The 15957-nt window shown below is 44.6% G+C and overlaps 1 protein-coding gene and 1 long non-coding RNA gene across 11 annotated transcripts in view; one reads left to right on the forward strand and one right to left on the reverse strand.

The window, feature by feature from the left end:
• Nucleotides 1-15957, forward strand: part of FGF1 (fibroblast growth factor 1) — an 88855-nt gene that overhangs the window by 64860 nt on the left and 8038 nt on the right. For 4 of the 8 annotated variants that reach the window (XM_036224714.1, XM_036224715.1, XM_036224716.1 and 1 more), the window contains one exon: nucleotides 5368-5570. In XM_036224714.1, coding sequence (XP_036080607.1) covers nucleotides 5402-5570 — 169 coding nt within the window. In that variant the 5' untranslated portion in view covers nucleotides 5368-5401. Of the gene's footprint in view, nucleotides 1-2073; nucleotides 2351-5367; nucleotides 5571-15957 lie in introns of those variants that run through there. The other 4 variants (XM_036224718.1, XM_036224719.1, XM_036224717.1 and 1 more) reach the window with 4 other exon arrangements.
• The window catches only part of LOC107500882, a 273634-nt gene that overhangs the window by 31960 nt on the left and 225717 nt on the right, over nucleotides 1-15957 (reverse strand). For all 3 annotated transcript variants that reach the window (XR_004952060.1, XR_004952059.1, XR_004952061.1), the window contains one exon: nucleotides 4348-4434. This is a non-coding gene — a long non-coding RNA (uncharacterized LOC107500882). The remainder of the gene's footprint in view (nucleotides 1-4347; nucleotides 4435-15957) is intronic.

A 15957-nucleotide genomic window follows, 5' to 3' on the forward strand; every position in this document is an offset into this window, starting at 1 on the left:
TAAATTTAGCCCATTTACATTTATTGTGATTATAAATATATTTGGATTTATTTCTGCCACCTAATTTTGAGCAATTTCTTTGATTTTATATTTTTTCTCTTTTTTTCTGGATTCTTTTGGGTAAATAGTTTTATTTATTTTTCACCTCATTTCCCTGATCCAACCACTTGCTGACTGGAATTAATGCATTCTATCTTTCTTTCAGTAGTCGCCCCAAATATTTAACATGGATTTTGACTTAATGAGATCTAGGTTTATTAATACCTCTAAGGAAGAGTTATGCTTTTAGGTGATGCCATTCAAAGGGACAGGGAGCAAGGACTTAAGGCACATTTGGAACCAAAAGTGAGGCCTGTTTTACATATGCTTGATTTGAGGACACATATCCAATTATCACCTTAATGGATGCTTATACTTCTACCTTTGGTGGCTTTATACACTTTGCAAAACATCTTTCTTCATAGGAATTCTGGATTGCACAAGCAGTGAGAGGGGTTAAAAACAAACAAACAAAAATAAACACAGATTTGTCTTCCCTTGATTCTTGAACCTTCAAAATTTCTAAGTTTGTGTAATATGTAATGACATAGCCTCAAAATATATAAAACAAAAATTGACATATGTAAGAAGAAGTTGACAAACCCACAGTGATGGTTCAAGATTCTTAAGTCTTGCCTTCGAGCTTAGTCTCCAGGGCCAAAGTGAGCACAAATGTCTCCTACATATAGCAAGCAGGCTTCACAAATGTCTCTTCGATACCCGTGGATAAGCTTAGAATTGAGTCCAAAACAGTGACCTGGATGCTTTCATACATAACCATTACTTACCTTTGCCTCCTTCATGTCTCTGCTACCTTGGTGGCTTAAATGATGAGAGGGAAGGGGCTTAGCTCTGCCAAATGCGAGAGGGAATAAAAAATTCTATTTTCATACCAATTGAAACATTATTTTACATTAAGCATTCAATCGCAGCTGACCGCATCAGGCTTTGACTAGTTCTACATAACCAGTTATTCATGTCTCCCACAAGTCAGGTTACATTTTTATTCTTTCCAAGCGCTATTATAAATATTGTGTCCACTCACCTCTCCAGACAACTCTGAGGTAGGCAGGGTGGGGGTTATTAGAGGAAACATCTTGGAGGGAGTAAATGACTCGCCCGGGTTCCCAGAGCCAGTCTGTGCACAGTGGGGGCTGTATAGTGTTGCTCATTATCTCACATTGAAAGTGACTGTTAAGTTCCTGGGCAAACGTGTACACTTAACATCCCGTTCATGTGTCAGAGTTCACATTCTCTTCCAGAAGCTACAGCTGACAAAATATGTCAGCCTTGACAAGGATGTTCCAAAAGGTGTGCTGTTCCCTTCACTTTGGCGTCACCGATAAGTCAGGAAAATCTTCAGGTTTTCCCCCAAATCTCAGAGGGCTGGGCTTAGCACACAACGATGACATGAAGTCCATTGGTCTTGATCTTTTCCATCTCCAACACACACATGCACGCACACACACACACACCCTCTCGATAGCCAACGAAAAGATAATAGTGACCAGAAGCAGAGCTTATAAATTTCCATTATGCTTAATGCCTGATTACACATAGTAAAGGAATTCACTTATTAGAGTAATTTGTGTAAATCCCCAAAGGCCCGCTAAGGCTGCTGCCTAAGTTTTATCAGGTCACAGGCTTCCTTTATTCTATCCTTTAACAAATACTGGATCAGCAAGGAACTTTGGACCAATCTCTGCTTAAAATATCAGTAAATTATAATAAAGCAAAATAGGGGGGCTTTCATGCCTCTGGGGTTTCCTTTAGCAGCAAAAAAAAAAAAAGGGACTTTTATTTTTTTAAGCTTTATTTGATCCATCAATGCTGCTTCCACAGTCTATCAACTTCACATTGACTCAAGACTTATTTTCAGGAGTCGACATGTCCCCTTCAGGTTTCCAAATATGGATCTGCACTGATGGATGAGAACCATCGGAAGTCAGTACATTCACCCTATCAGTGATGCTCTTACTGGGCGGGGCGGGGCAGCAGGCAGAGAGCAGAGGTGGCACTGTAAGCAGGAGGGAGGGGGTGCCTGCTGGCCTCTCGCAGAGGCTGTTTACTTGGGGAGAGCTCTGCAGTGACAAAGTCCAGCCTGCGTGGCTCATCCTCACAGGCGACTGTGCACATTAGTACAATCCTTGGCCAGAGCTGGTGCCTCCAACTTCGGCTGGCCTTCTGGTGCATCTCTTCCCCTGCGTCCCAATGGGATGGAAGCAAGAATGCAAATGGAAAGAGCCAAATCCATACCTAACACTTAGAAAACGTCGTCATGGAGACTCTCCGCCTGTGCTGGATCTAGAAGGTAGGCCATCCTTAACATGCACAGTCAAGGGCACAGGGGGACCTCCATTTGAGAAAACCCAGAGACAATGAGAAACAAAATTCTCCCCACCTCAGACTGACAATACAAGTGGATAGTTATGCAGTTAAATGGCAGCTACCGGTATATAATTATTATTAACCCCTGTACCAAAAAATTAAGTCCATAACTTAGTAAATGCCTGCAAAAAAATCGATAAAACAAAAAAATACTGATTATCTCTTAGTTGTATCTTAAGGAAGGGGGATCTAGTCATTGTTGTATGCTGATGGACAGTTGACTGGCAAAGAGGTCCATGGTTGGAGAACTCAACTGCTTTATACCTGAAGGGATCCAGAAGTGAGTGGAGTGAGAGGCGGAATAGGGGGCTGGGCAGGAAAAGGGCTGAGTAAAGAGATAGAAGGAGAGAGGAAAACGGAGGTGGGCACAGAGACTTAAAGCCTTGTGGATGAACTGAGAAGCGTTTGGAAGGAGGAGTGAGGTTTCTGGGAAGGAAATGCAACGTGCCGTGCAAGGGAAACTCTGTAGCCTTCCCTGAGAAATAGATGTAAATAAAATCAATTTTCTATCTGTTATGTTACGTGAAAAGAGCTGGACAGAGTTTTACCATACGAGAAAGGAGTGTTTGGGATGGTCTGTCTTTAAATACATTTTACACAGTGTATGCAATATTCTCTTTGAGGGTCCTTGGAGGGACTTCAAACTATAGCAAAATCTGGGGACAGTGACTGGCCCGTGTGGCTGCAGACTAGAGAAATATACCAGAAACATTAAAATGCCTGGAGGCTTCCAACATGAACCCTAATCCCAAAGTCACCAAGACAAATTATCCAAACCGTCGCCTTTATTTGTGGTGGAATTAATTTCTATGGAGCAGCTACATCAGGCTGCTCCAGGAATGGGTGCGTGGGTGGGTGGGTGGTTGGTGTGGGGAGGCAGGAGGCTGGATGGCCTTCGCCGACATTCGCAGGGCTCCTATACACCTGGTGACGTGCGTTCTCTGGAGGAATGAGGAGATGCCTGGAGTCCCACTACCCAGTGGGCGTGGGGGCAGAAGCTGAGGCTGGTGGTGGTAATATCCAATGCGTGGGTTACAAATGACTAACTTAATGAATGACAAGCTCATGGAGGCAGAGGCACGTTCTACGCAATGGGTAAAAACCCCACCTCTGATAATCGAGGACTCCCCCTTATCTGAGGGCGCTGTGTTCCAAGACGCACAGTGGACACCTAAAACCCCCGATAGCACTGAACCGTATGTATACTATGTTTTGCCTATACATACATACCTATGATAAAGTTTAATTTATAAATTAGGCACAGTAAGAGATTAACAATAACTAATAATAAAATAAACCGATTATAATAATATGCTGTAATAAAAGTTTTGTCAATGGCTTTGGGTCTATTATTAAGGAAAACAAGAGTTCCTTGAAGACAAGCACTGTGATACTGTGAGAGTCAATCTGATAACCGAGACGGCTACTAAGTGACTACAGGGTGGGGAGCGAAAATGGCCTAAATACACTGGACAAAGGGATGATTCAGGTCCCAGGCAGGACAGAGTGGGACGGCTCGAGATTTCACCTCACAACTCAGAACGGCACACAACTGATAACTTATTAATTGTTTTTTGGAATTTTCCGTTTAATATATTTGAACTGCAGTTGTCCCCGGGTCACAAGCCAGGCATAACGAGGGACCCCCGTAGCACTGCAGTGTCAGTGGGGTCACTTAACTGCTTCCTGGTGATTAAGGGCAAGTTAGGGCTTTGTTTCAAGAGACCTCTCTTGAGGCTCAGCTCCACCACTCATTAGCTGTTGACCTTGGACAGGCCATGGACTATCTCTAAGATCTGGTTTCATTTTATAAAAAATGGGGAAAATACTGGTGTCTGTCTCAAGGAGTTAATGATAGTGATGCTCATTATTATTATAAGGCCACTTGATAACCGATGTGTGCAGTCAGCACGTACTCACACTTGGGAAGGTCTCCTGTTAGGGTCCTGGTCTCTTCGCCTCTGTCATGTACAGTCCTTGTCATCACCAGCACGCCGTTCTCCTAAACTGTGGGGACAAGCGGGTGTTTTAAAATCCTAAAGTTTACTGGTTTTGTTTTTTATCTTTAGAGATATAATTAACACATTTTTACATTAATATATTATTAATTTGCATATAGTGGGTATATACAACATTAGAGGATTATAATGCACAATATGGTGGTTTCGATGTCATAATAAGTATGTCTCGTTAGAAAATAATTACGACGAATCCGGCTTTTGTACTAGGGACACGTTCTCTGTATAATACGAGGATGTGTGGAGAGCTGTGGAAGCAGGCAATAACTGGCACATCCTTCGTGATGATCTTTCTCAAAAAACTTCTCTTGGTACAGCGCTTGCCCTTTAAAAACCCCACGTAACACCCCCGTGCACCTGGCTTCCCAGCTCTGGTTCTGTTCCCTCTAGCAAGCCCAGAATTTTCCTTTACACATTAACCCTTGGCTGTCTCTATTCATGCCTTTTCCTCCAGGTCTCGAATGCCCGGGCTCTGTGCGCTATCTCTGCACCTGGGCCTGGCAGTACCCCGTCAAAACAGAGGGAGGGCGGAGGGCGAAACCTCAGTGCCGGCCTCTCGGCTTTTGTGGGTTTCAGCCAGACCTGGGGTGTTATTTTAGTGCAACTTCGGTGTTTAATTTGAGGATGTGTGTGGATCAGAAGGAGGGACCGATCCATTTTTTTTTCCTCCCCTTGGCCAAATGATTAAATTTAAAGTTCTAAAAAACTCACAGCTTGATCCAAAGCTGTGTCCAATTGGGAAGTGAGGAGTGCCCTAACAATCCCTCCCAGGCTAGGGCCCATGACTGTGGGCATCACCTGGATAGTCTGTGGTTCCCAGCCGACCAGAGCCCTGTGCCTCAAGGCTGTCCTTCCCTCCCTGAGACGGTGTGTTGCCCCTTTGCTGGAAGAACATTCTACAGATTTGTTTAACCTCTTACAGCCTTGAAAGCACCATAACCAGCCGCTGCTAAGCCATGGCCGAGGGGGAAGTCACAACATTCACGGCCCTGACCGAGAGGTTTAACCTCCCTCCAGGGAATTACAAGAAGCCCAAACTTCTCTACTGCAGCAACGGGGGCCACTTCCTGAGGATCCTCCCAGATGGCACAGTGGATGGGACAAGGGACAAGAGCGACCAGCACAGTAAGCACCATGTCTCTGTAGCCCCTGGTCTTTCTGGTGTCTTCCTTAGTCAAGGAGGGGAGAAGGGATGTTATCTAGGCACTGAGACCCTCTTCTCCAGGGTTCTGTTCAGGCATGACACTCACGGGCAGGACAACATAAACGTGGAACGGGTCTGAGTGTGGAAAATAGGGAGTTGTGAGGGCTAAGCCCTGCCTAAAAGGGTCTCTCAACTTACACAGCTGATTTGAGATCAGATGTGGCTGCCAGTGTTCAGTTGTTCCGGATTTCTGCAGCTCGTGGAAAGTCTGGTCAGGGCCCTGTTTGTTCCACAATGGCAGGGCCATTGGCAGGGACAGTAAACCTTGCACAAAGATGAGGGCTCAGGTTCAAGGTAAATGCCACTTTGGGTTACGTTTCCACTGGGCTTGATTTGTGAAATCCTAGTTCACAATCATAGTCCTACACATCATAAACTATGCAGCTTTCACTCTGCATATCAGGCAGACATGGTCGTGGTAATCTGAGGGGTCAAGTCATTCTCCAGACCCTAGAGAAACTGGAGAGCAGGAACAATTTGAGCCAGAAGCTGAGCATCTCTTCCCGGCTTTCCTGCCAACCCAGCTCTCAGATGGTGTTGATAAATGGAGGTATAACTTTGGAAAAAATAATCTTCTTGGCTATCCAGGAATGAAAACGTCTTCTTTCTGCTTTAGTACTTCCGGTGTTGGTGTATGTTGATATTAGGTGCCTGGGTCCTACCATGGTGTTATCAGGAAACCCTTGAGTTACCATCGAGACATTAGATGTAGAGGAGGCGAGGTCAGATCTGGTCCATACTAAGAGGGTCTAAAGGGTCAAACGTCACAAATCAAGAGAAGGAAAATGTAAGTGAAATCAGGAGATGCAAAAAGCACTGGTAGAAAGTAAAGTTCTGTAAGATGACTTTAAAATGGAATGCAAACCACTGGCCTTGATAAGACGTTTTCTGTATCAGATAGCCTTATATATTCATGGACTGTGGACCACAAGTAGCAGGCTCTCAGTACAAATGGCCACCGCTTGGTGCTCACCTTCTACCCTCAGATGCACAGCTAGTGGCGATAGAAGCCAGTGTTTATGAACCAGGTAGCATTGCCCCTCCTCGCCACCCACCTCACAGACCTTTGAAGTGAGGAGCAGAAAGGCTGAGATTGGGGCTTGCAGGGTTAGATTTTGGGGGCCTTGTTTTGATGGCTTGTGATCAAATAGGATTTCTGGATAACTTATACTGGCAGAAACACAGGCACCAGAGTGAGGCAAAAAGACTCTAGTACGTCCAAAGTACAAAAGCAAAGTTTATTGCACATAAATGGACTTAGATTTCAGTCTGCTGTGTCAGGCAAGCTGTACAATTTGTGCAATCTGCCCCACAAAACACAAGGGGAACATGCTTTAATTTCTCTAAGGTTTTAAATGTTTCTAATAAGTTTTACCAGTTTTCTGAACCAAAGGGAATGCTCTCTGTTCCTCAGAGTCTCAGAGGAAAGGCAACCTCGGTGAGGTGTTCCTTAGGGTTACGCTAGCTCTTGAATTCTGGGATAACAAGAGTCTACAATTACAATTTCCCAGTACCTGAATTTCTTATCAAATGATATATGGCTTCACTGTTGTCATTCCATCATCAATATATAGACTACACTCTGAGTAGGTAACATCGGGACAACTCTTGAGCAGCACTTCTGATTCAGCCACCTAAGAGGCCAGGAACCCTTGGGATATAGCATAAGGTAGCCTTGGGAGGGTGGAGGATGAGAAGGTCTGTGTCCAAGTAATATTGGATTAATTATTAGCCATGTGGACTTCGGCAAGTTACTCAACCTTTCTGGCCTCACTTTTAAAATACTCCTACTTGCCTCACATGTTTCTTGAGAGGATTAAACGAGATAATGTCATGAAACTTCTTAGCATAGTCCCTCGGCCCAGAGTAACATATCAGCACATGCTGGTTAATATTGCTATTGTCATTGTCATCATCAAGATTTCCATATATTCAAACCGGCATGTGGAAATATAGCATAACACTTAAGGACTTTCCCTAGTCTTTTCTCTTCAAAAATACTGCTTTCCAGGAAGGTCAGGGGTCTAGCTTTAGGTTTTGATTCAATGCCTCTCTGACAACATTTAGAGTTGTTGTAATAGTCTATTTACTTACTCTGGAACTAAGAACAAGGGTCAAAGAAGACAGAACCCAGAGTAAGTGGGGCGAGTAAGCGGAAATCCATCTCTGTACCTTCTGGTGCCAGAACTGGATCATCCACAGAACCTCTGCAGAGCCGGGGGCCCGAGATTTAGAAACAAAAAGCTTGAGTTTATATTCCTGCCTGCCACTTTCTAACTGAAACGGCACTAGACAACTGCCATTCTCTCCATTTTGAATAAAAGTATTCTGCAGAAGCAGCCGCAGGCCCCCTCCTATCTTCCTCTTCTATCTGGAACTTTAGATGTCTCCAGTGTCCCCAGATGTCTTGTCTTGGGGAAAATACTGAGCCTCCGTTTCCTCACCTGTAGAATGGGAATCGTAACACTGCCTTGTAGGCTTTTACAAGGCTGAAAACGCATCAGATCCTGCGGCAGAGAGGACTCCCTGGATCAAATGTGCTCACTGAGTGTGGTTCTGTCGCCCTCTTCTGCCCAGTGGCAGTACTGCTACAACCCCTCTGAATTTTAATGATTATTCTACAGAATCAACTTGGATAGGCATGGAGTGGATGATCCTGGCTAGCTGATAGAACAGTCTGACAAGGGGATGGTTGCTATTCCATGATCATTAGTTTGAGCGTGACTTGAGGCTGTGGTCACAGGTAGAGAGCCATACTCTAAGACTTCCTTCAGGAATAATTATGTCTAAAAGCCAATCAAATATTTAAATAAATCTACATAAAGCACATAAGAACTGCATGACTTCTGGCTCTACAAGGTGAAAAAACAAAAAACAAAACAAAACAAAAAAACTCCTTTCACAGTCAGTCTGCCCTAGGCAAAACTGAGAAGTTTTCAAATTTGTCTTCTTCCCACCTCCAGGAGAAAAGTTCCCAAGCATCTAACACAAGGCCTCTCTTGGAGCAGTATAAACCTATGATGAATGCTTGTACATAGGCCACTATAATGCAGGCCTGAGTGACACGTCTCCACTGGTGGGAATTTCTAGTCTGTAGAGAAGATGTTTTGGTTTGCCCCTTTACAATTCCTCATATTATAGTGGCAGGCAGTTCCCGCTACGGGCTGTGAGCATTTGAGCATCGCCATATTACAAATGCCAGGCAAAAGCAGAGAGCAATAGCTGCAGATTATGAGAAGGGGCATGGGCTCTGGTTGTGGGGAGATTCATGTCGACTCCCACAGCTCTACTTTGGGAGACAGGTAAATGGAGGTGTCGTCATGAGAGGGCGGATTCCGGAAGAACAGGCACAGGGAAAGATGGCCAGTTCCATTTCAGACACAACATGTGAGGAGTGTACCAGGCAACTCTCTTTGGGGTTGAAATTCCACATTTATTTGTATGATTATTTAATAGTTTTCTCCCTCATAGGCTCCTTGAGGATGGGGACTTTGTCTCCAGCAATACAATTTTTATAGCTACCATATTGCCTAGCACTTGGTATAATGTCTAATAAACATTAATTTGATAAATGAATAAATTAATTATATTAATAGCAGATAAATCCAAATTCAACAATATATTCAATAAATACCAGCTGAGCACCTGGATGTGCCAGGCATTGCACTACACTCTTTCATTTCTACCTAGCCACAACCCCGTTACAAATTATCACTCTGCGAACGCTGAGCTAATAGGGCCTGTGACCAGCTGGTAACTAGGAAAGCTTGGCACAGACCCCCAGCTTCTTCTTCCAAGACTAAGGCTCTTTCCATATCCCACTACCACCCCCGATATCAGGACTTTGACAGTAGTTTTGCCCCCCCCCAACTGATTAAATAAACGTACTGGATTCACACAGCCTGTCATGTGATGGATGTAGACACAGGTCCCATCACCACTGTTTACTAGTTCCATGTCACCTTGGGAAAGTTACTTCTCCATGTACCTCAGTTTCCTCATTTTAAAAACAAGGATGAAAAACCACAAACAAAATTAAACGACAACCCACTGAAAAGGAAAATATATTCGCCAATGATATATCTGATAGAGAGTTGATAGTCAAAATTTATAAGAAACTCATATAACTCAATAACAACAACAAAAAAATAATAAACGATCTGATCAAAAAATGGGCAGAGGCCATGAAAAGACATTTCTCCAAAGAAGACATATAGATGGCCAACAGACATATGAAAAGATGCTCGACATCACTAATCATCAGGCAAATGCAAATCAAAACCATGAGATACCACCTCACACCAGTCAGAACGGCTATTATCAAAAAGTCAACAAATATCATGTGTTGGCGAGGATGTATAGAAAAGAGAAGCCTTGTACACTGTTGGTGGGGCTGCAATGTAGAGCAGCCACTATGAAAAACAGTATGGAGATTCCTCAAAAAACTGAAAATAGATCTACCATATGACCCAGCAATTCCATTTCTGGGTCTTTATCTGAAGAAAACAAAAACACCAATCCGAACAGACATATACATACGTATAGTCACTGCAGCATTATTTACAACAGCCAAGATATAGCAGGAACTCAGATATCCATCAACAGATGAAAGGATAAAGGAGATGTAGTGTATGTATGTGTGTGTGCACACACAATGGAATATTAGACAGCACTAAAACAATGAAATCTTACCATTTGCAACAACATGGATGAATCTAGAGGGTATCATGCTAAGTGAAATAGGTCAGGCAGGGAGACGAATATTGTATGGTTTCACTTATTTGTGGAATCTAAAAAAATAAAATAAAACAGGACAAAAACAGACTCGTAGAAACAGAGACCAAAAGGGTGGGTACCAGAGGGAAGGGGGTTGGGGGTCTGGGTGAACAGGCGAAGGGGAATACAGCCGATAACTTTGTGATAAGTTTGCATGGTGACAGACGATTACTAGAATTAGTGGAGCGATTACATTGTAAGGTATAAAAATGTCAAATTACTATATTGTACACCTGAAACTAATATAACTAATATCGTATACTAACTATCCTTAAATAGAAAAATTTAAATGAGAAAAAAGCAAGGATGACAATGGTACCCGGCTCATAAGAAAGCAGAAATTTTAAGTGTGATCATGTTTATAAAAGTGTCAACACACTTCTAGGCATATGAAGAGTGGTTAAAAAATGGTTTGCGTCACCTTCATCATCATCCCTAGGCTCCTTGGCCTTCCTCCTCTAACCATCTGATCTTTGGAATCTGTTAGGTGAACTGAGGGTGACTTTTCATCTCAGCATCTTGGGAACTGTCTAGGGTTGGCACTCTCAAGGCCTGGCCTGTCAGTCTGACGTGCCTGGGCACTGGCCAGGCAAGCTCCGCTCCGTCTAACCTCTCCAGCAGAGCGAGCTGTCTCAGGCAGAGCGAGAAGGAGCTTCATGCTGGATTCCGCTCCTGCTGGAGTTTCCTCTCCAGCGACGGAAACCATGACTTATTCCTCGATGGGACTCATAACAGGAACAATAACTGGAGAATAATAATAAGCTCATGAGCGTCTCAAACCTGCAGCCTCCTCCTGCGGCCTCGTACCCCTTGCCTCCCCAGCACATGAGAGGCTGTGTGGGGAGCAGGATTACCGGCACCGCTCACCACACAAATGGAAATGTTCTGAGCAAAGTGTGCCAATCAAATATTTATAAATCCAACCACATCCTAAAGGCACTAGGAGAGTTGGCTGGTCAAAAGAATGCTACTTTGCAGCCCTTTCTAAAGGGCAGGCTGCTTATCTTCGGTGAAATCCCTCCCGCCCCTCGACTTCCAGGCAGTCCCGGCTTCTGTTCTCTGGTTTGCTATGACTCGGCACCTAACGGTCAAGGAACTTTGCTCCCCGCCAGCTTGGGCTGAAAGTCAAAACAGCTCTTCACATGACTGAAGTGGCCAAAGCTGGGCCCTGCTGCTGAAGTTGGAGAGCAGGGCAGGTCTTCAGGCAGGAAAGCCCTCCCCAGTGGGGTGTTCTCACCTGGGTCAGAGGCGATGCCAGAGGACTGCCCTTCCTCCCACACACCCCTTATCTGGTATACAGAAGGGATTTTTCTGGTTAAAGTTACTTTTTTTTTTTTTTTAAATATCGCACAGTCCACGGACTGTATCAAAATTTTCCAGGCACCTTTTTCAGATCTTAAAGGAGAAGCAGACGCCTTTACACATTCTAAGAAAAGTCTTTTTCAGATATATATGTATTCCAAACCACTGGAATTTTTTTTCCCCACAAACTCCTTTTTTTTCTTTGCCGTCTTTCTCTAATGTTTTACGGAGCCTCGCTTGTGGCTACATTTTAATTATAAATGCCACTGACATAAAACAACCTCAGGGAGTTCTGACTGAGGCTGACCTCACTTTAGGTAAACACGGCAAAGGACGGGAAGTCTCAGCCCAGAATAAGCCAGGCACGTAATCTCTTTGGGCCTCTCTTTGGAGAGCAGAGGTGGAAAGCGGGCTTAAAGGCCACCGGCCGCTGCAGAAGCAAAACTTCCCTCTGCGCATTCATCTCACGAAAGGTACCAGTTGTAATCTTATCTTCAAAAGTTCCTAGGGTGGGACAAGAAGATACCAGCGAGGGTGGCTTAGGGCTCAGAAACAGGGAGCAGTGCCCCAAGCTCACTTCTCTTGGCACTGACGGGCTCATAACACGTTTTTCTTCTTTCTCTCCTTGGAAAGTAGGAATCACATATCTTACCGCAAATAAGCTACTGCTAGGAGCTAATGGAGAGCTCCGGGGGACAGAAGAGAAAACCGGAGAACAGACTTACAGTTGCTCAGAAAAAGAGGTGGAACAGCTAGTTGGGGGCCAGCACAGCCACTCAGATATGCTGGGTTCCCCTTTACATAGGTTCCTCTGAGTGAAGACCCATAATGCGTCCAAAGGGTGAGCGGGGGGCAGGGAGGAGCACCATCCACAACGTGACCTTGTACATTTCAGTAATTCGACATTTACTTTTGACCTCTAGGCCCTTCCCAAACCAGCACACTCGAATGCCTTCCTAGTAGAGGAGCACGACTCAGGGTCCCGCCAGGGACACTCAGGGACACAAACCCACCGAGCAAACACTTCCAACCCTCTTGCAGCACGTTTTTACGATGCTTTACAAATTTGATTTCTGTAAGAAATGTATGCCTATCACTAGAGTACCTTTTTAAAAACTGCTTTCTATTTCTTCTCCTAAGTCAAAAGTTGCTGTCTGCAGTTCAGAACTGGGGAACAATAAGGACCCCATGAACCGAATGTCTCATCTCACTTTTCTAAATGTACTCGTCCCTTCAGGCTTGGGGTGCCACTGACCTCCTTGCTCACAAATAGTAAGTCCTCACTTCCCAGCATGGGACAAACAGGAGGTTTTCCTTTGCCCCTTGCTCTGGCGCTAACTGAGTAGAAGATGCTGGAAGAGGAAGCTGAACACAGAGGTGTGACTTTAGTGGCCCCTCACCGCTGTCCTGCCTCATCAGCTTTCCTGGTCCCCTGTCTTCCCCAAGAAGACACCTTTATGGACACCTATGTTGAGGACTACATGGTCCCTGGGGTTGAGCCTGAGCTGGGTCATAGAGCATCACAGGGGGCACCAGGAGCAAGAAACGGAAGTTTTGGCCGGCTCCAAGTGTCTGCCCATTGACTAAGAACCAGGCTTTCCATGTCAGCCGTCCCCTGGAAAGTGAGGAAGGGAATTCCGCCAACACCAGCAGGCCCATCACCCAGGATTAACCAGGGTTACCAGCTGGCCGTTCTCGCCTTAGAATCGTGTTTTTAAAGAAACGAAAAGTGAGAAGAGAAGAGAAGAGAAGAGAAGAGAAGAGAAGAGAAGAGAAGAGAAGAGAAGAGAAGAGAAGAGAAGAGAAGAGAAGAGAAGAGAAGAGAAAGACGAAACTGAGAAGGACAGGCCCTACAAGGAACTTCACCTCAAATTACCTCCCCTGCCCGGCAAAGGAACATTGAACACTGAAAATTACAGAAAATAATAGTTCGTTTGTGCAGAGGAAGTTCCCTCCACTCCCCTCCCCAGTCTTAGTCCTTCATCATCCTCCCCAGAGCGGCCATGGGTATGAATTTGGTCTGTACGTAGAACATATTCTTATATTTTACTCCCTATATATTTATGAACTATGCACATTGTTTTATGTTGTTTTTAAATAAAATTTCCATCGAGGATGTTCTATAAATATTCTTTTGTAATTTTCTCTTTCCACTGTACATTTTCTGCTTTTCTTTGAAAGAATATCTGTATATCTCCATATCTATCGTTGTAGTTGTTGCACACTTTTGGTTGCCTTTAGCTCAAAAACAACTGATTTTTTAATTTTTTAATTTTTTGCTATTGTGTTGCTTTTTCATTCATGGGGTGTTCTGTATCCCTAACTGGGCGTAAGCCCTGAATGCAGGGCCCTTGTCTTGGCGCTCAGTTCCCAGCACACAATAGACAGAAAATGAATCCTTGCCGGCTGCCTGGCGTGCCCCAGGGCTCCAAGAGGGAAGAGCTTCTGCTTCAGCCGGGCTGTGTGGCCAGCTCCTCCCTCTCTTTCTGAGCCCCTTTCTCCTGCTCTCTCCTCCCCACTCTTCCTCCCCACTCTTCCTCCCCACTCTTCCTCAGGAGCAGCTGCAGGAGGATGTAGGTTTGGAAAACTGGAATGAAGTCACACTAGGGAGTTGGACACCTCGCTGGTTACACGAGCAGCTCGGGCTGGGTGTTACTCCTTCCTGCCAGCTCTGCTTGCAGAAGGATATATGTTAGGAAACTTAGCCAGAAAGAAATCCAGTGAAAATGAGCTATGAAACTTGGACATCCTGGAGAAATAATATTTACAGAGGAAACTCTTGAGACGAACTCTCACCAGGGTAACAACCCTGGTGTTGGGGCTCACGGCCGGCCGAGCACCGGATCAGGTGCCAAGCAGCGCTGGCTCGTGTTTACCTCTGCGAGGCCTGTACATGGCCAAGAGGGGACTCCACAGACGGCAAAGTAAACTCTCCTTCTCCCTGCAGCGAGATGAATGGGAACTATTTAAGACATAGAAAAGAAATGAGCTAGGGAGTAAAAAGCTTTATAAAAATCTTCCTTGGTAATAATGATATGTCACTGTAGTTTTATCAGTTATAACAAATGCACCCACTCTGGTGGGGAATGTCGGTGATGGGGGAAGCTAAGCATTTGTGGGGACGAGGAGGGTACACAGGAAATCTCTGTACCTTCCCCCCTATTTTCCTGTGAACCTAAAACTGCTCTAAAAAATACAGTCTATTTTAAGAAAAAATCTTCGATCACCTAAAAGGATTTTCAGTTTGGGATTTCTGCTGCACCTATAATGTCTCTGACTAAATACCTACATCTATGGATGGTAGATGGGAAGAAGTCTCAGGGGACTAACACCACTCCATTCGATGGCTACAAAAGGAGACCTGAACGACCATCCACCATCTTGGACATGTCTGACCTTGGACACAAGGGAGTCGAAGAAGATGAGAGGGTAGGGCTTGATCTGGACCACTGTTTCCCGTCACTGGAGCCCAAGGTGTTCTATGAAAGAGAGGAAAGAGCAGGATGCTTGGAATCTCAAGCCTAGGTTCTGGTCATAGTTTTGCCCCAGATGACAAGTGTAATGATGGGGAAGACGTGCTCTTGCCGAGCTGCAGCCCTCGCTCCTGTAGGACAGAGCTGCTGCCACATTCCTCTAGGGAGTGTCGGGAGGAGTGCTGAGGTCACCTGAGCACGGGGGAAATGACAGTGCTGGGCACTGTCCACGCATGAGATCACTTAATCCTCATTACAACTCCATGAAGCAGGTACCGTCATTACAGATAAGGAAACAGAGGTAAATAACTCACTCAGTGATCGCCCAGCTAACGCGTGGCCAAGCCAGGATTTAAATTCATGCGCTTTGATTCTGGATCCTACGTTCTAATTTTATACAATTCATACCAGGGTAGAAACTAGCATGCTGCCCGGAACATTGAAGTTGATCAGTAAATTATTATGCTTTTCCTTTGGTCTGTCTTAAACAAGCAAGATTATGCCGAAAATTGATAAATGGAAAAAATATATGTGAAAGTTCTCCGAAAACCATAAATGAAGGCACAGAGCCTTCGAAAAAACAGCTTTACTGAGATAAGTTCACATACCATACAATTCACTGATTTAAAGTATACCATTCAGTGGTTTTTCTTACATTCAGTCAAGCATCTCCACAATCAATTTTAGAACGTTTTCATTCCCCCAAAAAGAAATCCTAACCGTAAGTCTCCTCCTCTGCCCCATCTTCCTCCCCCAC

Source organism: Rousettus aegyptiacus, unplaced genomic scaffold, assembly GCF_014176215.1.
Source record: "Rousettus aegyptiacus isolate mRouAeg1 unplaced genomic scaffold, mRouAeg1.p scaffold_m13_p_7, whole genome shotgun sequence".
NCBI classification, from domain to species: Eukaryota; Metazoa; Chordata; class Mammalia; order Chiroptera; family Pteropodidae; genus Rousettus; species Rousettus aegyptiacus.